The sequence below is a fragment of the Physeter macrocephalus genome, chromosome 9 (genome assembly GCF_002837175.3).
Source record: "Physeter macrocephalus isolate SW-GA chromosome 9, ASM283717v5, whole genome shotgun sequence".
Classification (NCBI taxonomy): Eukaryota; Metazoa; Chordata; class Mammalia; order Artiodactyla; family Physeteridae; genus Physeter; species Physeter macrocephalus.
In genome coordinates, this window is record NC_041222.1 from 62672641 (window position 1) to 62694947 (window position 22307).

Genomic DNA, 22307 nt, shown 5'->3' on the forward strand with positions numbered 1-22307 from the left:
ACGAACCCGTGTCCCCTGCATCGGCAGGCGGACTCTCAACCACTGCGCCACCAGGGAAGCCCTAACCTAAATTTTAATGCCTAGTGGTGGAGTCAGGTTTTGCAACCAGTCTGTTTTTCCTACTCCCTGACCCTCCAGCCCCATGCATTTTTCTCTCTGTGTCAGGTTGCTCTGTCATCATGGTGATACGGGTATGTAAGACTAAGCATAATCAAATTAAAGACGTTTTCTCATCTTCACTATGGATAGTTGTAGGGTTTGCAAAAGAATATATGACATTGCTTCACACTGTCCTATTCATCTTATTCATTTGAACATTTTTAGAGTGGTTCTTCTAACAGTGTGGTGATGATGTTGTTTTTGTGATTGTGTCTATTCAGACCTGGAATATAGAGATATTCTCCACCTTGGGCCACACTGAGTTAGTTAACATCAGGGAAATTTACTATCTTCCTATAAAATTCCTTGGCCCATCTGATCTTCAGCTTTCATTAGTACTAAGAGTGTAAGTTAAAATAATTCTATTCCATTCGATATGATTTTAATAATTTAGTTTTCATGAAAAATAAGAAATGAGTTTGGCCAGTTTGCAGCAATCAAGAAAAATGTTGCCATTTAACTTGTCATCAGTCTACATAATTCTTTTCGAGAGTGAGAGTTTTTATTTTGGTATAAAATTTCCCAGGAGTCTAAAGTAGGAAAATAATAATGGTTATATTTCTCCTTGAAAATGAAGGAAGATTTTTAAATGGTCTAAAGTTAATTGAATCTATCTAGTTAAATTACATTGACCCCTTTTCAATATTACTCTTTCCATAAAGCATTGGTAAAATGGCTAACAAAGTTAGCTGCTGCAACAAACAGACCCCTTTTATCATTTCTAAAATTTTTCTAGTTTTTTGCTCACTTAATGACATCTGTTAATGATGTATTTCTATGCTTATAGTGATTTGGGTTTTAGAAAGTCATATCCTCTATTTCGAAAGAATGTGTAAGTATTTGAATAAAGATTTTCATATTTTTGGTAACTATTCAAATTACAAAAACACATTCTTGTGAAAAAATTATAAACTAGGAACAAGCAAAATTAAAAATCACCCATAATTTATGTTTTCCAGGCTTTTCTATGTACATATGTACCCAGACTACCTGGATTTGAATTTCAGTTTATTGTATGACCTTGGGAAAGTTATCTGTCTTTTCTGTGCCTGAGTTTCTTCTTCTGTAAAATGAGTGCCTATTTCATAGGGTATTGTGAGGACTAAATGAGTTAATAAATGTGAAGTGCTGAGAATATTGCCTGGCCCCTGGGTGAGAATCACACGTGGGTTTTTTTTTTTAACTTTATAATGGAAAATTTCAAACATATATAAACATAGAATAGTAGTATGAACTCCAGTGTACCCATCTGTTATCAACATTTAGATGTTCTTGTTTTACTTATCATTTCCTCTTTTTTTTTTTTTCCCCTGGAGGGACACTGGTATACTTCAGTTTGTGCAATATTAATATTTGCTAAGAAGTAAATTATTTTAGAGAACCAGTGTGCAAAATTTGAGTCATTTTTTAGGGGAGGAAATACAAATCAAATACCTATAAAACACATTCTGTGGTGTTTTACTAAATTTTAGTTAACTGAATGGCATTAAAAGTAATATGATGAATATGGAGATTTTAGCTATTCAGATTAGATGTTTATTGGTCAGTAAGGTCTTCAAAATGATTGGGCATCAGTTTTATTATAAATATACAGTAAAGATTATTTTGTATCAACATAAAATACTTATTTAAAAATGTACTGAGCAATTTGAGAAATTATTCTTTTGGTGGAGCAAAAATATTTAAAAATTATAACAGAAAAAATAATCTCATTAAAGGAGCTTATTTGAGGACTTCTTTGAAGACTTAGATTGGATACTGTAAAAATTCTAGAGATAAATCAGTCTTTAGATTTTAAAAATCACTGTTTTTCATCTGCATTCCCTTGTATATTTAACATATAAATACATACACATAAAAGACACTTTAGAAAAGATAATCCAAGAATAATTGAAGAAAATATTGTAACAAATCAGACATTATTGAAGTTGGTGGTTTTGTTTCTTACTTTCATGCTTGGTTCTCCTGGTCAGTAATAAGCTCTAACTTGGTATTTCCTGCCTTTGATCTTATTTTAGACTCTCATTTCAAAATCTATGAGTAAGTAACATGTGATGTAACTGAGAAGAAACTAAATTGTAAAGGCAAGAATTTGATAGCAATTTGATGTATTTTAGTAAATTGCAACCAGTGAGATAATCAGAACTTAGAGTCACCTAAATTTCCTCAGCACTTGAATTACAGATCTTAAAATTCCTGTGACATGATGCAGGAATGTGGAGTGTGCTGGTCATGCCTCATGTTACTGATAGTCCAGGGAAACACTGGATTGGGAGTCAAGAAACCTCCCTTCTCATGTGAACTGCTAGGATGAGTACCTTTTTGCTTAGTTGCTTAACCCCTCTGACATTGTTGCTCCAGTGACAAAAGTACAGAAGGGAGATGCTCTCAGGTACAATATATTATTAAGGAAGTACTAGCTGCTGCAACAAACAGACCCCAAAATGCAATGGTTCAAACAAAGTAGAAGGTTTTTTTTTTTTTTGGAGTTTCAGGTTTGCAGTTGTGTTCTAAGCTGTCATTTAGGGCTCCTTCCATCTTGTTTCTCCAGCCGTGTCCTAGAGGCATTGTCTTCATGCACATGATTGAATCTGAGTTGTTGCCAAGACCTGGTTTCTGTTGGGAATAGAGAGAGTGGAGGAAGCAGGTTGTAGCCTGGAATTGGCACATCATGTCTGCTCAGATTCCACTGGGGAGAACTTGATCACATACACAGTCTCTGTAGCCATACTTGAGGCTACGAAATGTAATACAGCTGGTTTCATTAATATAGAAGAAAAGCACAGTTATTGAAGGATAGTTAGCAGTCTATGCCACGTCTATGCCATTCCTGCTTTCTCTGATTGACCAAGTGGTTCTATCATACCAGTAGGTTGACCTCTACCTCGTCTTGATTTTGAAATTAGTGGCGAAAATAAAAGTATTTCCTACTCTCAGCTTAATTTAATGATGACTTAGTGAATATAATGATTAAAAAAATCACTATTTTCTTACACTCGCTCTTTAGTATTAAAAACTTTCCATTGCAATCTTCCCATGAGATTTCCATTTTTATGAATCATGTTGTTAGGAGGACTCCAATTGTCCTGTTAATTTGAGAGTGCAGGAGCCAGTTGGATTTTGAAGGTTTTGAAGCAAGAGCTGAGGTTAAGCTTGAGTTTCTAGCAGTTTTCAGGATATAACAAAGGGTGATGAAACAGATTCCAGCTGCCAGATACTAGAGAGGCTGTGGGACTCTTAGGGACTGAGAAGAGATAGGTGAGAAGCTAATCAGGTAGGAGAACAAGGAAGATATAAATATTGGGTGATTGAAAAGTTTTTTTCTTTTTTTCTTTAAGGGACAGAGTGAAGCAACTAGGAGAGTCTGGAATATACCCCTAAGCCACAGTCTTGATGAACTTATAAGATCAGGTCAAATTTATTGATGGTGCACATCAGCTTTCCATAAGCCATTAAAAAAAGTAATAAATTGTCAAAATATGTGTTAAAAATCCTCAGTCTGATGGTTCTGTAGCTTAACTTATGGGTGGAAGAAGCTAAGTAAATGCATAACTGGTAATTGGAAGAGTTGATAAAGTGTTAGAAAGAAAAAAAGTCCTAGTTGTGTCTCTGAAACAGGGTTCTTTCAATGTGAAGGAAGTTTACTTTTTATCATTCTGATGATGACGTTGCTTTTGTAGGCTAGCTTCCAGAATGTACTCTCTGTAGCCCTGACTTCCACCTGCATTGCTGCCCTGAGTCCTTCCTATATAGAAATTTGGTAGTCACGAGTGCTCAGGGTCAAGTCTTTGTGACCATTGGACCCGGCCCCCGCAAACTACCCTGCATAATCCCTCTGCTAGGTTCCCATAGCACTTGTGAATATAATTACAGTTGACCCTAGAACAACATAGGCTTGAACTGCACGGGTCCACTTATACGTGGATTTTTTTCAATAAATACTTTATTACAATACTACACGATCAGTGGTAGTTTGAATCAGTGGATGAGAAACCATGGCAGTGGAAGGCCTATCATAACATTGTGTGCAGATTTTCAATTGTGTGGGGGTCAGCGTTAGATAGATTTTTTTTTTTTTTTTGCGGTACACGGGCCTCTCACTGCTGTGGCCTCTCCCGTTGCGGAGCACAGGCTCCGGACGCGCAGGCTCAGCGGCCATGGCTCACGGGCCCAGCCGCTCCGTGGCATGTGGGATCCTCCCGGGCCGGGGCACGAACCCGTGTCCCCTGCATCGGCAGGCGGACTCTCAACCACTGCGACACCGGGGAAGCCCTAGATAGATTTTTAACCCCTGTGTCGTTTGAGGGTCTACTATAGATAGAGTCTTCTCTTGTTTTTCAGATTGTATCCTTCGTTTGAAGTTTGACACTAAATACTTTTGTATGATCTATGGCTGTATATTTTTGTATCCTAGGGAAACTATTGAGAAAGTTGAAAACCTAAGGTGCTTTATCTGCTGCTCCTTTATTACTTCTAGAGTGCAATTGATTTATTTTTGGGGAAGTGTTCTTGTGCGGCTGAAACACCTTGGCAGATAAGATGATAATTGCTTAAGTTAAACAAATGCTTTGATTCACTTGGAACTTAAAGACCTCATTGAAAATTCTCTTTCTGATATAGATTCAGACAGACAAAAAGGACACTATGACAGGTTGGAGATAAATCTCTTAAAATCAAATACTCTTTTTTGTAACGTGGTTTATGGAGCATATTGTGACTAGTTTCCTTTGAGTAGAGAATGTCAGGGTAAGAAGTAATATATAAATTGTTTTCTTAAATGTATAAAATGCCCAAGGGATGTTGAGATTAAAAATAAAGTAGGACACATGCTACACTGCCAATACTAAAGCAAAATATGTACTCTTTTTGAAATTCCCTAAGAGAATATGATGTTTTGATACCTTGAAAGGTGAAGTGGTTGTGATTAACCTTGAAATATGTCTCCAGCAGGTGAAAGACACCTGCAGTTTGTAGCTCAAGGATAGCAAATCAAGGATGATATCAAATCATATTGCAGCTTTGGTAGTGGTTTTGAGAATGCCTAAGGAGAGATAGTTACTATAGATTTTAAAAACTTACTTATTCTCTAAAGTATTGTACCAAAATTAGGACTGTCTTTTGTAAGCTTAGGTATTTGTCATCTATACTTAGACAATTTTGGTAAAAACAGTACTCTTTTACTCCATTGGCCCACCTCCTGGAGACAGAGTCCTCTTTCCGGATGGCTCAGCTTCTTCACTGCCCTAATAAGCTATTAGCCTAACCAGCTGTTTGTCTGGTCCCCAGAGCATTTTGGAATTTCATCATTCAGGCCTGAATCAGAGTATAACCCCACATTTCTTCTATTTAACTCTCTTACTCTTGACATTTGCATAAGTATATTCTGTGGTAAGTTGATAACCCTCTGCTTCTCTGGAAGTTGACTTTCAACTTCTCAACTTCTCTAAAGTTGACTTTCTGTTGAGTTAGGTTAGATCATCAGAAAACTCTGTACTTGGACCCCGTTAGCTGAGAGTTTTTTTTTTTCTGAATTACATGTTATATTATAACCATGGCTTTCTCCAGGGTTTGTTTAAAAAAGAAGTAACATAAAATTCCGTTTTGCTTATGTTATTGAGATTATTGTTTATTATATCACTCTGTATCCCATATAGAAAGCCTAATGTGAGAAATTTCCTTCAGAGTTTAGGGGCATGAAAGAGTTTGTTTTCTATGATAAAGCGAACTTTTTCATCTTTTAGATAATAAGACATGTATAATTTATCTTATTTATGTATTTACCTGTGCTTGGATGCACAGGGGCAGATTTGAATGTCAACTGTAGCAATTTTTGTCAACAAATTTTAGAAATTAATTAAAGAAATAGTCATTATGTAAACCAGGAGTCAGTAAACTACAGCCCACCTGGCTCCTGTTTTTGTAAATAATGTTTTATTGGAGCACAGCCCTGGTCATTTGTTTATGTATTGTCTGTGGCTGCTTTCCTGCTACAGTGGCAAATCTGAGTAGTTGCTATCTGACCCTTTACAGAAAAATATGAACAATCCTAATGTAAATAGTCACATGGTAGTATGGGTCAGACCAAATGCAATAGCACTGAAGAAATATAAAGCAAGGCGATTGCTCTAAGATGTGGCTGCTTGGGAAAGGCTTAACAGAGAAGATACGCTATGAAACGAATTTCATCTTTAAATAGTAGGAACAGACAGAGGAGGACATTTTATATGGGAGACAACAGCATAAATAAAATCCCTTAGGAATGAGCGTATTGTTGAGCACATGGGACTATTCTGAAAATGGTTTTAACCAGATTGGAATTAGACAACAGTGAAAATGAAGTCGAATGTGTGAGACTGCTGTTGGAGACTTAAAACCTGGGAATCAGAATTTGCATTTAATCTGACAGGCTATTGAAAACCCACTATGAATTCTTTACAGGGAAATGATATGATGGAAATAGCATTTTAGGACAGTTAATCTGACAGCAGCGTATGGGATGAACTCAAGCATGGAGAACCCCAAGATTAAGCAGTTACTGAAGGAAGCCTAGCATGAGGAATGAAGATGATGCGTGGAGAAATGGAGAGGAAAAGTAGACTCTGAGATGCTGGAAAAAACAAAGCTGACTTTGTGACTGACTGGATTTAGAGAATGTTGGTGAAGAAAATTGTGAGGGGAGAATTGAGAGAAGATGCGCTGAAATGGAAACAGTTTTTATGAGAGAAAATATGTGTTTTGTTTTTAACCTCTCCAATTTCTGGTGTTTTAGAGCCTTATGAGAGAGAGTAGGGAAGTGTTTGGAGATAGAGATGAGATGAAGGCTCCAGGAGAGTTTTCATGAAAGATGCACAAGGCAAAACGCTTGGGAGCACCTTCAGGAAGATGGTGCTTGAGAAGCAGAGTGGACAGAGGAATTGGAGGAGCCAGTAGAGCAGTGTTTGCCAAGGTGTATCCCAGGAAAGGCTGGTTATGTAGACTGTTAACAGGTATTTTTAGAAAAAGGTGGGCCATGACCAGATAAGTTTGGTAAACTCTGGGTTAAGCAAAGTTAATCAAACTTCTTGCTTTAGAACCTCTCAGATTCTTTAATAATACACACCATTATTTGTATCACCAACTAAGATCTGTCTCTCAATTATAGATTCCTTTTTCCAACTTTCTTCCTGACATTGCCACTTGGATATGCATTAAGCATCTAAAACTTACCTGTCCAGTGGAATTCCTGGTCTTCCCTCACAAAACTTATTTCCCTATTTCAGTTGATGGCAACTCCATCTTTTCCTTTTAGTAAAAAAATGCCATGGTAAGTCATATATACATGGTTTTGTTTAATGTGTAAAATGCCCAAAGGAATTAAAATTAAGAATAAAGTTGCTCAGATCAAAAACCTTGACGTCATCGTTGACCCTTTCTTTCTCCTATACTCTCATCTAATCCATTAGCAACCACATTGGCTCTGCCTTTGAAGATATCCAGAATCTGACCTCTCCTCACCTCAGTGATTCTATTAAAATCTTACCACTTTCCTTTTTTTTTTTCCTGTAGTAGTTAACAGTTTCACTCAGGATAAGTACATCTGTCCATCCAGTGGCCTACAAGGCCCTCTGTTGTCTGGCTTCTCACTGACTCTGATTTACCATTCTCTTCCTCCTTCACTCTGTCCCTGACTCATCTTTTTCCTCTTCCTGGGATGGGTCTTAAGCAGGTTATTAGCTTAGGGTTTTTGCACTCACTGTTTCCTGTGCTTGTGACACTCTTTTCCCAGATTTGTGTGGCTAACTTCCGAATGTCACCCTCTAAGGTGACCACCATATTTAAATAGGAAGTGTGTCCATCCCTCATTTCTCATCCCCCCCCCTTTACTCTGTTGGCTTTACTTTTTAAAAACATTTTTTTTTCTTCCAGTTTTATTGAGGTACAGTTGACATTTAGCACTGTATAAGTTTAAGGCATAGTGATTTGACTTATATACATAATCAAATGATGACCACAGTAAATTTAGTGAACACCCATTGTTTCATATGGATACAAAATTAAAGAAGTGGAAGAGAAATATGTTTTCCTTGTGATGAGAAGTCTTAGGATATACTCCCTTAACATTCATATATAACATCCAGCAGTGTTCATTACCTTTATCATGTTGTACGCTATAACCCCAGTACTTATTTATCTTATAACTGGAAGTTTGTAAGTTTTGACTGCCTTCATCCAGTCACCGCCCCCCCCCCCTCCGCCTCTGGTTCCAGTTGCAAAATAAATGAGTCACAGGTATGAAATGTATAGTGTGGGGAATATGTCAATAATTATATAATAAATTTGTATGGTGATGGTAACTAGACTTATCGCGATGATCATTTTGAAATGTTTAGAAATATCAAATCATTATGTTGTATAACAGGAACTAACATAGCATTGTAGGTCAATTGTACTTCAAAAACAAACTCATAGAAAAAGAGATCAGATTTATTTTTTTCCGTTGTATCACCTTCTAACATATTTCATGTATTATTTGGTTTTTTGTTTACTCTTTGAATCTTCAAGATGGCAATATATGTCCCTACAAAATTCTTTTTTCCTCTCGAGGAGATCTCTATCTTGGGTTTCCCAGGCACACACTTTGGGAAATCCTGTTGTGATGTCTTATGGAACAAAAGAGAAGAACATTTCAAGAAAGGTGAGATTAATACAACGGGGAAGTTGAAGAAATTTTGACCTGCTTAAAAGCTAATGAGTAAATTAGACAGGGGACATGGTTGGCAGTCTTAGAACATGTTGTTTCAGTGCTGTGAAATGTCCAATTCAAGGGACTTTGCCGTAGCAAAGTTTAGATGTTGAGGAAGAAAGGTAGTATAAATTATTTATTCAGGGAGTTTGGCTTTGGAAGAAAGGGAGGAGAATAGTGAGAAAGAGCTGCAGGTTCAACACAAGAAGCTTCCATTTTAGATATCAGGAAAACTTGGTTTTGTTGCCTGTTATTTTTATAAGGTGACTTAGAGAACAGTACTGACAAACTTTTTTTTTAAGTTATACTGTAATAAATAGGTGGCCTAAAGCATCCTGTTTTTTAGAGTGGTGTAATTTGCTGGGTTCAGTGCTACATGGGAATTGGATAAATTGGGATCCTTGAGAAATCTTCTTATTAGTTCTGTGCCTCCACTTTGCCACCTGCCCTTCTCCATGATTTTGTTGTTGTTTTTGTATTTGAGAGCCCAGTAGGAGTCAGAGAGGTGTGATGTAAATATTAAAAGTTGGTGCTAATTGCTTGCTTGTTCCTCTTTTAGAAAACGGGATCTGTTTTGATGTGTGAGTTTCCAGGTCGTTTCTATACTTCCTGAAAAAGCTCACCAATGCTTCACACTTGTCACTAACAGTTGGATTCATGATTAAATGGAAGCTTGTACCAGAGTGAGGCATAATTTAAACAATTTTGTGAAAGTTTGATTCTTTCTCCGTCAGAAGTTTTGATCCACAGAAGAATTAATTTCTATTTCAAACGTGTGGTTGAACTTTTAAAATCCTGTTATTTAGGCTTGAACTTTTGGATTTTTTTGTTTGTTTCTGTGGAGTGAATTCATCTGTTTCAGGATTTGCTCTAATGGAAAAAACTAAGAGCAGTTGGGCATTTTTAGGTTATTTATCAGTCATGGCATTTGAGGGCTGAAGTGGTTAACAGGGAAGGGTATGCCAAGGGATTGCTCTGCAGAGCCCTGTGCTTTATGTCCATTGTTGTCTTTGGAATGAATTACTTTCATGTTATTTGACAGATAGTTGGTTTGAACTCCGTTTCCGGACTAACAAATATTCTTTTGTTTTGGTTACAGAATCTGCTTATGTACATGTGAGAGAAGTAAAAATGTCAGATGATATCAGGAAAAGGTTTGAATTTCCAAATTCTCTTATCCAATCACAGGTAATTTTATCTGTTTGTTTATGCTTCATGGTAACAAACCAACATTTTTGGTGGATTATTAATTGAATTTTATATTTTTAACATTAAATATTTTTATTCTTCTATGTACTGAAATATATATTAATAAACAACTTTTATATCAGTTAATTTGAAAATTTATGTATGACATAGGAAAGTAAATATTGAAATTGACCAATCTCTGCTTTCATTTATGTCATACTTTTCTTCTTAGAGATAAAAACCTTGATTAACCCTTGAATATATATTTTTTGGTCTATAATTAATTATTGGGAACAGAATTAAATGGTTATACATCTACAGAGTTTGAGAGATTAATATTGAAAAAGGTATATTCTACTGCAGTACAACATTAAGAATAAAGATTTTAATAATAATGACATTCAATAGGTAAAATATCCTGGATTAAAAAATTGGATCTACATGCTAACTCAGGTAGAAAATTGTGATAATTTATTTTAGAAGAGCTTTTCAGTTATTAGGGTTAAAACAGAACTGATTTTCTGGTTAGCCTTCAGCTAACTAGAAGCATCCCTGTTAATCAAGGTACCATAATAGCTACTGTCTTTTCTTGTGAGAGTAAAGCTAAGGGGCCAGCAGAAGCCTGCCTGAAGACTTACCAACGTACAGCGTCTTGGATACTTTCAACAGTTACCTTCGGAGATGCCTGCTGTGGGAATTGACTTAGCTGGGTAGTGGGGAACCCTTCCATGAGGAGTAGAACACTCCTTATGCAAGATTCCCTTCTACCTGACTGGGTTGGAGTCATATCCTGTGCAGCACAGGTGCTTACCATGAAGAAGAAGATGAATGCTTGGAGGATGCTGTCCACAGTTTTTATTTTTCTGTACCTGGAGTCCCTTTATTAGCATAGATAAATCAAGACATGCCTATTTGTGTTGCTGTTACAATTAAGTGAAAAGTGTATTGTCTCGTGTACGATATCTATTTAAACTATTCTGTTACGGAGAACTTAAGTAGCAGTATAGGCTGATTTATACTTGGATTTTGTATTTTAAAATCAATTTAGGCTATATTCTCTGATTTGTTAGAGAGATAAATTGTAAGGTAAATTAGAGAAATTGAATTTGGTGGGCAGTGGGGGGATGTTTATCATTAAACTTTTTTCTTTTAGTCCTTTTTCTAAATATGAACAGTAGCTTTTTTTTGTCCTTGTTGTGTTTCATATTGGTTTTATTAGGTTCTTTCAATTGTGCCCTGTCCTCTGAATACTTCTTATTGTTCTTTTGTAACCACTGCTCAGTGTTAGCACCATATTTCATTGATTCACACACATTTTTTCACATTTTAACATCTGTGAAATTGGGTTGTACCTAGTAATTGATGGCAGCGGTCATTATACAGTTGGTATTGCCTGTACATTTATGAAGTTGGCCATGATTTTCTAAAAGAGTCTGAAAGAGCTCTTTCATTAATATAAAATCAAAAATTTAAATTATAAGAAGCATTGTATAACACAGATTAGTTGGCAGACTTTTTTCCTTTCTTGGTGGTACATAAGAGAATGGTGCATCTTGCAGTTGATGGCCAGTTACATTCAATGAAATATGGTATATTTTGTAAACAGGAACTGAAACTATTCACTGGTCCTCAGTTCTTGTTACTATCCCTTTAACAAGGAGGTAAGAGACAGTTCATTGATCTAAACTTAAAATTCGTGTAAATGTGTGACTTGTATTGTAAAACTTAGACCGTCAAGCATTGAGGTCTGAATTCAATTCCAATGTGTGAAATACAAAAAGAAACGAAGGAGTAGGTGTTTTGTTTTTATTTGAGCTTTTCAGGAGACTTTGCAACACTGACAGGTATTCATAGTCTTTTCAGACGTTGGTCTCAAGGGCAGGCTGAACAGTTGTTGCCGTAGCAAAGTTTCTCCCAACCCATGCATAGCATGGCTGTCATTGTTGCTAGCCTGTGGCTCTAAGACAGCAGTGCTGTGTGGTGCTGAAAAACTAGGAGAGTGGATTTGAGATGATGCGAAATAATGACATTTACGTATTTATGGAATCAGCTCTCATATAAGAATCTTAGTTTTAATTACTGGCTTTTTGACCAAAGAAGATATGGGAAAATTTTAGAGATTTATGAGGCTGAAAGCTTATTAAGGGGCTGAAACCTATGAGAAACCAACAAAAAAATTAAATCATAGACCATAGAGGAAGGAGAATGGTCATGGTGAGGGGAGGACCTGTTGGTTCAAATCTGTGTGGGCCCTAATCATGAAGATGGGGATGATGATCTTCATTAAGGGCATGATGAAGAATGATGCGTTTCATTTAGTTGCAAAGATGATTTTAAAAATTGTGGAGTTTCTCATGGTTTAATGGATTAAGCAATCTCAAATTATTTTCTAATACTAAGTGACAGCAATTTAAACTGAAATTCCAGCAATTTTCTCAACATCTATGAACAATAGTTTGCTTATTGGGATAAAATGTAGGATAAAATGCTTACTTGAGGGTTGTTATGAAGATAAGAGATTATGTATGTGGAGTGCCAATACAGTGCCTTCAACAAAGCACACACTCTGAATGGGAGTGACTGGCATACCATATTGACTAGTACTGCTATTAGTTACCTTCAAATTCACTATTGAGCAAGAACTTTCAAGGGAATGTATTCATTAATTTTGTTTGTTTTTTTAGGCTGCAGGTCATCTTATTGCTGCAGTTCTAAAGGAAAATGGTTTTTCAGAAAAGATCCACCAGTCCACAAACCAGGTCTGTCTTTAACTTTGTGCTTTAGTTCTATTCAGATATTGCTGCTAGCTGGACTGCATAAGCACTTCTTTTGTTTTCCTCACAGTTCAGGTCACTATAGAAATGATTTTGCCTTTTTTTGGTTTGTTTGCCATGATATTCTTTTAAACTTTAAAATTTGTAACAACACTCCAGGAATGAGATATGGAAGGGGTGAAGGGGAGTATTCTTATGACTATTAATGAAAAATAATATGGGTGGAAGGAGGGTAGGCATGCTTTAGAGAAGGCTGATAGGGTTACTGCTGAGGGAATCTTTTTGTTTAATGGAGAAAGTGAACATAGTGGCTCTGTTTGGGTGTAGGAGATTTCTCATGCTTTAGGTGTAGCCCCAAATATGCATTCTAAGTTGGAAAGGTCATCCCCTGACAGGAAGAGCTGGAGGAAAATTCTGTGCCATTCGTAGAGCAGTTGAATGCTAAGAGTTGAAGCAATGCCAGCTTACTGACATATTTACCACTTGGGTTTTGGTTGGCCAGTGTTGTGTATTTTGACATGCTGATTGGAAACTCTGCTTAAGTAGGTCCTCTAAGGTACACTCTATGGGGAATATAGGTGATGGAAATAAGATTTTTTCGTAACAGAAATAAATTGATTTCCTTTCTCTCACATTCCTTTTTATTAGCTGCTCCAAGTTACATCTCTTTACAGCTTCTGCTGACATGTTGAAGTCAATGTAGGGGCATACTTCACTAATTGGCATTTATCTGGTGTTTGTATGTAGTCATATAAATTAGGTTTTCTGAGGATTCTGATCTTAATCCTGCCGGTAATCACATTATGTACTCTGAGAAGATCTAGTGGTTTTACTTAAACTGCCAGGATTTACTGAATATCAAATCCCTGTAACTAAATGTTTCCTCTTGTAATAAATGAATGCTTACTTCCATGAGGGCACAGTATTACCTGAGGCAACAGTTTTTTTTTTCATTTATTTTGTTATTCTGGCTTAGTATTGGAGTGATGACATTTAGAACGCTTTGGTATTGTCCATACAGGTGAATAAAATTTTCTTCTGAATAAAAGAAATGGAATATAAATATTTCTTCCCTTCAGTGACTGTTAATTGTATTGTTATGTTAGTGGGATTCTAAGACTGAAGAGGCTCTCAGAGCCAGCTACTGTGGGAAAGTTGGCACAATTTAATGTTGATTTTCATTCTTTTAGTTATTCTATGGGAGCTGGTGAATCTTAATTTTTTTTTCTCCAGATTGTATGTTTCCCTAATAAATTATGTCAGGAGGAAGGAAAAATAGCTTCATTGTGTGTTCTTTTTTTAAAAAAAAAAAAAAAGCAAAAAAAAGCAAAAAAAAAATCCCCAAAACAACATGTAAAATCTAAATGGACTTAACCCACAATACATTCAAATAGAGGTTTATCATTAGTAGTGAACTTTTTTTTTGAGGGGAGGATCATGAGTTCCTGAGAAAGTTATGAAAGCTAGAACCTCTGTTTTTATAGGATTTTTCAAAATAAAGAACTTATATGTATCTCTGTGTCCTTCCAGTGCTTTTCTGTCACAGGTGACAGGTTCACAGTGTGAGGGGGAGAAGTCACAGTCTTCCTTGGGCAAAACACTTTTTCTAGGCTTTTGTTTGTAGTCATGGAACCAGCAGCTTGCTCATAGCTTGTCCTACTTGTCTCCTTCCTCTGGGTCCACATTCAGCTTCAGTCACTTGGGGCAGGGACATTGTGGGGGACAGTGGGGTGGCATGTGGGTGATAGAGGTTGGTGGGAGGAGAGCAGGAACATTTTCTGAAAATGTTACTGCCATTTAGGGCTTGAAGCATAGGTATGATTTGGAGTCCAACTTAGACTAACTGGTATGCTGGTATTGTTCATGTCTGGTTAAATGGCTTAGTTAGAGCACAGTGCTGGAGCCAAGTCATAGTTGTTTGTTGTTGTTGTTGCGGTACGTGGGTCTCTCACCGCTGTGGCCTCTCCCGTTGCGGAGCACAGACTCCGGACGCGCAGGCTCAGCAGCCACGGCTCACGGGCCCAGCAGTTCCGTGGCACGTGGGATCCTCCCAGACTGGGGCACGAACCCGCGTCCCCTGCATCGGCAGGCGGACTCTCAACCACTGCGACACCAGGGAAGCCCCAAGTCATAGTTTTGATCTTCTAGTAATCGTGTTGCTCGGACTCAGGTCATACTTCAGCAGCCAGCCTCATTTTGCAGCAAAGACACCAGATGAGAGAGAGTTGCTATGTCAGAACATATCCATTACCTCTCTTGGAAAACCGACTTCAGTGTATTCTACAAATGGTGTGACATGGTTTTTGTAGAGGAAAGTTAGCCTACTGTGAATGAATTACACTTTGATGAATGGCTGGGGGTGTATATGCTTTTGCTGCTCATCAGACATGTGTTTTAATCACTGGTTTGATTTCAGACTCCTGCTTTGAATTTGCTGTGGGAGAAGTGTTGCAGTGATAATGTCGTGGTTCGAACAGCCTGCTGTGAGGGTCTGGTAGCCCTTGTCGCTCAGGATCTTGCGGAGTTCAGCTATGTTCTCAATGGGATTCTCAACCTGATTCCATCGACCAGGTGCTCTTTCCTTCATGTTTGATCTATTCATGATTTAAAGTTTTAGAAAAAAATTCATTTATTTGCCATTAAGGGTCACCATTCATCCTACTTGCCAGTTGTTTTTCTTTCCCTAAAAATGTCATGCAGTTGAAATTTCATATGTGGTGAGAACATGCTAATTTAAGCTCTAAAAGTTTGGGGATTTGTGGTCATTTGCTGTACTTAAGTTTTGGGGTTCTGCTTATTTTGTCATTGCTCTTTTTAAGGAATAGCTAAGTAGTTTATAACTCACAGTTTGCAGTACAAATTCCTGACTTATTTTAAGAAAGAAGGTTGCCCATAAGCATCATTCCACAGTGGTAAAGTTTATACACTATTGGCAATACTTGGTCAGCCTTTAGCATCAGTGCATGCATTAGAAAATAACAGCACTAATTTCTTTAAAACCATTTTGTGGTTTAGACATGTCTTCCCCTGATTATTCCAAGTAAATAATGTTCTTTGAATTTGTTTGGAATGACCATATTTATTCCATTCACAGACTGAGGTTAATGGAATCCCAGGGGATAAAATGGGCATTCTGAGGTGGTCAAACAAGACTGTATTTGAACCACCCCATGCAAGTGAGCATCTCTTGTAAACTACTCCCTGAAAAGGAGGTGCCACTCTTTGCTTCAAGAAATGGTCTTGATCTATATGCCCTCAGTTTTGCCTGCTTTAAATCATTTGAGCTTCTGTCCCCTTCTCCCAACTCTTACCCCGCCTCCCTGCCTCCTTCTCAGTGGGGTTCCTTGTTCTCCTGATGTTTCTTACTCACCTTTACTGTAGTATCATCAGAGCTGAATACTTAATCTTTTTTTCTGCCTTCTGTGGAGACGGAGTACAGCTGTAACCATCAATGTGTGGACAGTGCCTTCCTAGGCTTGAGGTCTATTAAGTTAAGTAACCTCTGGCCTTTTAACCTTTCTTCACAAATCTTATTTTGTTCCTTACATCATCTCTTTGAATCTTTTTGGAGCCTTGATTTTTTTTCTGTATATTCTGCTATCTACATTTATAAGTCCAAGCCCTTTAGCGTGGTATACGTGCCCTTCCCAAACTAGTTCCCACCTTCTGTGCAACCTGCGTTTTCTGCCATGAACCCTCCTCTAAGCCATACATAACTGTTCCCTGTTCCCGAGCCTGTGCATGCTGTACCTCTGCATGGAATGTTCCTTCCCCTCTCTTTCTGATATCATCTTCTTCATCCTTCAAGGCTCAGCTCTCAGATGTCACCTTTCCTGCCTAGGCACTTCCCTCTTCTCAGCTGGGCTACTTGCTCTTTCACAATATATTTCTATTTTTAACCTGTATTTTTGTCTCTAGCACACTCTTCAGCAGTTAGTAGATGACCAAATCTTTCTGAATAAGTAAGGTTTGATCATGGCTAAAAACTTAACTCATTTTCTGTCTTTTTCTTTGTGTGCATGCCCACGTGCACATGCACACATGCGCACACACTCAAACAAATATTTTTAGAAAGATCTTATTGTATATACATTAAAAAATTAGTTTTGAGGCAGCTTTTAAAAGGTTAAGTTTTTGGTTTTTGTTTTTTTAAAAATGTATTTATTTATTTATTGGCTGCGTTGGGTCTTTGTTGCACTGCGCGGGCTTCTCATTGCACTGTGCGGGCTTCTCATTGCGGTGGCTTCTCTTGTTGCAGAGCATGGGCTCTAGGCGCGTGGGCTTCAGTAGTTGTGGCATGTGGGCTCAATAGCTGTGGCTCGCAGGCTCTAGAGCGCAGGCTTAGTAGTTGTGGCGCATGGGCTTACTTGCTCCATGGCATGTGGGATCTTCCCAGACCAGGGCTCAAACCCGTGTCCCCTGCATTGGCAGGTGGATTCTTAACCACTGCACCACCAGGGAAGTCCTAAAAGGTTAAGTTTTAATGTGTCTCTCTTTTTGTAACTTATTGGTTGCCCTTAAACAAGCCACCTAGATTTTGCCTCACCCTTTTTTTTTAAATGCAGGTAGTAGTATTAGTTCCTCCCTAAATATTTTCAAATGCCTTAAAATTCACAAACATAGAACCTCCTTGCATTGTCTAGTTGTACTGTTTATATCCAAAAGTAAGAGTATCAGCAGCTAAAGGGGCCAGGGGCCAGCTAATGTCTCTGACTAAAGGATAATTAGAGCAAGTTAGGTTATACCTTTAATTCCAGAATGTCCTATTAGAAAATTATGCTGGTGTGGGATATCCTTCACACATCAGTATAAGTCCATCATCACTATTGTAAACCGAAAAGCATAAGCTTTGCTGATAGTGGATCAGCATGTCATCTGTATATGTGAAAATTTGTCAGTAATATTAGATATTTTAAAATTAAAAAATACATTTTTTGAATTAGCAGCATGTTCACATGGTAAAAAATTCAAAAGGGCGTGGGAGGCAAATTCTCTGTCTTTCCTCTGTATCTCAGTTTTTCTCCTCAGGTAAAACTCTTAACAGGTCTTGTTATCCTTCTAAAGATGCTGTATGTACATGTAACTGAAAATTTATATGTACATGTTTTTTCTTAAAAAAATTAATAGCCTACTATACATAGTATTCCTTATTTTGCATTTTTCAATGAAAAAAATATATCTTGGACATCATTCCTTACCATACATAAAGTGCTTTCTATTTTTTTCTGGCTGTATAATATTCCATTGTATGAATGTGCCATAATTTACCAATTCCCTAGTGTTTTCAATTATTTGCAATTATAGGCAGTGCTTCAATGAGTAATCTTACACATATAGGTTACCATTAGTTTTCAAGGGTCTTTGGAAATATGTCCAAGATATAGAAGAAAGCCTTGAATTTTATGGTAAGCAAATAAAGGAATTTTAACAATTGCAGGATCCTGAAAAAACTTTTTTTTAAAGTTTCTTAGAGTGTTCATGTTGTCTAAATTGTTAGCCACAGGAGATGTAGACAGAGTAGATTCTGAAGCTAACCAATTTAACTTTTGCATCAATTTGATTGTGAAATGTGTTATATAAGTGCTAGGTTTTCTTTATTGTTGTCAGTAGAGGTAAGGATTATTTCTGAAGAATTTCCTTTGTTCTATTTCAAGTAGTAGAGCTTTGTGGTTTGTAGTGATTACAAAGACTATACTTTGCATTGTTTATGCCTTAACAAAAGCAAAATGAGAATCAAATTTAAGAAATTAAATTTAATTAAAAACAGGGACCTAAACAGCCTGCCCCTCCAAATGCTCCTCAGGGAAACTTCTGAGACAGAAAACCATCTTTATCTTTGGGATCTAAAAACAAAAATGACTGTCATTTCCCTGTGGTTCTTGGCTGAGACATTTTGGATCTTCAGTTTCCAGTGTTTAAATTTCTCCTTGTCTGTGGCTTTCTCTTCTTAAAATAGAGATTTATGGCAGTCTAGAGGCACCTTGGGAACAGAGCCACACAACGATTGCTCAGCTTTGATTCAGAAGAATGAGTCTAAAACTGTATTTTTTCATTTTGCCTACCTAGTATCCTAACATTCTTCAGAGGGAGAGAGAAAAAGGGAGAGGGAGAGGAAGGGAGGGAGAGAGGGAGATGGAGAGAGAGGGAGGGAGAGAGGAAGAGAGAAAGAGGGAAAGAGGAGAGAGAAGCAGCATCCTTCTGTGGAATAGATATTTAGAAGATGTAGCTTCCAGAGCTTTCTCAGCATTGCAGTAAATGTTGAAAGCTGCAAGGAAAGATGGAGGAAAAGTCAGTGAGGTTCTCTCTCCTAGCCTTATAACCTACTCCTTGGCTCTTTGCAGGTCTAGTATGTAAATTCCCTTGGAACATGTATGAAAAGCTGCTTCCTCTTAACCCCCAAATCCAACCCACAATTTGAGAAACATTGGTCTAGAGCCTGCTACATTGTATAGTCTAACTTTGAATAAGACTTGACATTGGTAAAGCTCTGGTTGTCTAAACTTCAGGGAGTGTCTGGGAAAGTGTCTGGCTCTGTTTGAGAGACTGTTCCCTTCAAAGGAATAGTTTGATGTCCAGAGTGTTCTCGGTTCAAAGCTGAGGCAACATGAAACAATTGTAAACTAGTTTTTATAGCTTCTGTAAACAAAGAAGTGGATTTAAGAGGTTGAAAATGTTCTTTTAATCAGTAAGGAAATTTGAAAAAAAAAATTATTCCCTAGGGAGGGTGAAGGAAAGAAGGGGGCTACAGAGAAAACACAGTAAGGAAATTATTATCACCAGTTAAATATAAATTTTGAAATTACATAAAATTAGGGTGAATGATATACATAGTAGCATGTCCTTTTCTTATCCTTTAAGGAACTGCTTGTTTTAAGTTTAGATTGTTTTTCGTTTTGTTTTTACATTGAGTTTATCTTTTGATAAAGATTCCCAAAGCAAGGAGTTTCCTCATTTTTCTTTCCTTAGATCCCCGCCCCCTCCCTTAACTGCACTAGCTTCTAGAAAGCTCATGCAACCATTGTTATAGTTGCTTAGTAACGGGATTGTGAATAAAAACAGTACTCTCCTGTGGAACCAGGTATTTAGTTTTCGATACTGAGATGTCATGACAGCCTGTAATTTCAGTTCAGCTGCTTCCCCGACCCGCCACCCCTTCTTTCAAAAAATGTGTTTGGTAGGACGGTTATGCTCTAGATACTAGCGCTTCATTTGTGTTCCTTTTGTGCTTTCAAATAGGGAAGACACCTGCAATTTATGTATTTGGGGGAAAAATAAAATGTATTAAGGTGTTAGAGATTAAAGTCTATTTTCTGAGATTCCTAAAGGCTACTTTTTAATAAATCTCAAATAGGATCTTAATAAATGCCCATAATGGGTCCCGGCTAAAGCTGCTGGATCCAGTGAGTCTTTGATCATGGATTGATGAGGGTCCAATTAGATTAAAAATGACTTTGAGAACTATTTGCAGTTAAGATTTAGGGTAATTTCATGGGAAAATTCTTATCTCTCAGGGTCTTTTCTTTTGTCGATGACCCTGTTCCTTGGAACACTTAATTGCTTTGTTATCATGTAGGAAACGGTTAGCAACCAAGGAGACGCTGTATTCATACCTTGTATTATTGAAGCTTTTCTGTACTATTTAGCTTCTTTCTCTTTATTTTATTTGGCAGGAGAAGAAAAATCAAAGAAGGATGCCTTTATGAGGTTTCCCCAAGGTTTGAGGAGGACAGTCTTAGTTAGTATGCTTTCATTTGCAGCCAGGGAATCAGAGAATTTTTCATGAATTTGAAATGGTTTCAGGGTTTATATCTACATTGGTATCATTGCTCATTTAATTTTAACTCTTACCTGACAATGACAGAATTCTTGGACCATGTCTGTTTCCTCATCTTGTCTTTTAAGTATTCTGTAAGCCTTTTAGCTTGTTTTCAGATGTTCTCTTTTCCTTTTTTTGAATCCTTTTTCTTTCTCTAAAATTACAGAATCTCTCTCAACTTGTAGCTCATAACCAGAAAAGTAATTCTAGCCACTTTTCTCATCTAGGACATTCTGCCCTATTTCTTTTTAAGTTAACTGATCTGGTTGAAGGCTTTGTTTGTCACAAAATATTCCATTGTAAGAGTCATGTATTTATGCTAAGGTGTTTTTAGGTGATTTAAGAAAAGTGACTACTGAAATACATGTTACTTTTATAATGGAAAAGTGCTTCAGAAGAAATCAGGCTGTTTTCTGGTACTTAGAACTTTCCCAAGCAAAAACTCAATAGCATTATATCTCTTAGATTTTTTTGAAAGAAACATTATTTTTTGTCATTTATGGGTCAACCATGGGTTCCACAGAACTGTTTTTTTATTTCCTCCCTTTCTTGCTGGCTCCGTCTCTCTTTTCTCATATAATTTTATTATAAATTTAGGAAATGACTTGATCATTAATCTAGTGTTTAACATTCTCTTATTTGCTTGTGACTTACTGTACTTAAAACTGACCACTTACCCTTTCTAGTTAAAAAGAGACTTGGCTACATTTGCACCATTTGCTCCCATGATACCCAGGATGCCCTCTTTTGGGATGTTTGTATAATTCTCTTCAATGCAAACTTTTGTTATTCTCATCCCTGGTCAAAAAATTAGTATGGGTACTTCCTTGCATCTCATATTTAGAATATTTCGAAACTAAAGAAGCAAGCATTAATTGTAATCTTTTCAAAAGGAGACCGAGCATACCTGAGCAGTATTTAATGCTGTAATCAAATAAACCCCAAAGGAAACCTGAGATATGGTATTCATATGCACAGTAGTAATTGTGCTGTATTTACCTGGTGAAGAGCATTTTTTCTGGGTGGTTTTAATTAGTATAGTTTGTACAGCTTGACCAAAAAATTTTTTCTTTTCTTTATCTCTGGAATATTCAGCATCATTATTGACCCACACTCCTTATGATGAGATCTGGGTTTGGCTCTTATGTCAGTGAAAATTTAGCTTCCATTTTTTTTTTTAAATTTTTATTGAAATACAGTTGATTTACAATGTTGTGTTAGTTTCAGGTGTACAGCAAAGTGATTCAGTTATATATATATATATATATATATATAAAAATATATTCTTTTTTAACATTCTCTTCCATTATATGTTATTACAAGATATTGAGTATAGTTCCCTGTGTTATACAGTAGGTCCTTACGGGTTAGCTGTTTTATATATATAGTAGTGTGTATATGTTAATCCCAAACTCCTCATTTATCCCTCCCCCCTCTGGTAACCATAAGTTTGTTTTCTATGTCTGTGAGTCAATTTCTGTTTTGTAAATAAGTTCATTTGTATCTTTCTTTAGATTCCACATATAAGCAATGTCATATGATATTTGTCTTTCTCTGTCTGGATTACTTCACTTAGTATGATAATCTCCAGGTCCATCCACGTTGCTGCAAGTGGCATTATTTCATTCTTTTTTAATGGCTGAGTAAT

General features: G+C 36.9%; 1 protein-coding gene across 5 annotated transcripts in view; it reads left to right on the forward strand.

Moving 5' to 3' along the window:
• The window catches only part of FOCAD (focadhesin), a 319213-nt gene that overhangs the window by 21126 nt on the left and 275780 nt on the right, over nt 1-22307 (forward strand). For 3 of the 5 annotated variants that reach the window (XM_028494027.2, XM_028494026.2, XM_024126840.3), the window contains exons 2-5: nt 8701-8833; nt 9981-10069; nt 12754-12828; nt 15260-15414. In XM_028494027.2, coding sequence (XP_028349828.1) covers nt 8701-8833; nt 9981-10069; nt 12754-12828; nt 15260-15414 — 452 coding nt within the window. The remainder of the gene's footprint in view (nt 1-8700; nt 8834-9980; nt 10070-12753; nt 12829-15259; nt 15415-22307) is intronic. The other 2 variants (XM_024126842.3, XM_024126841.3) reach the window with 1 other exon arrangement.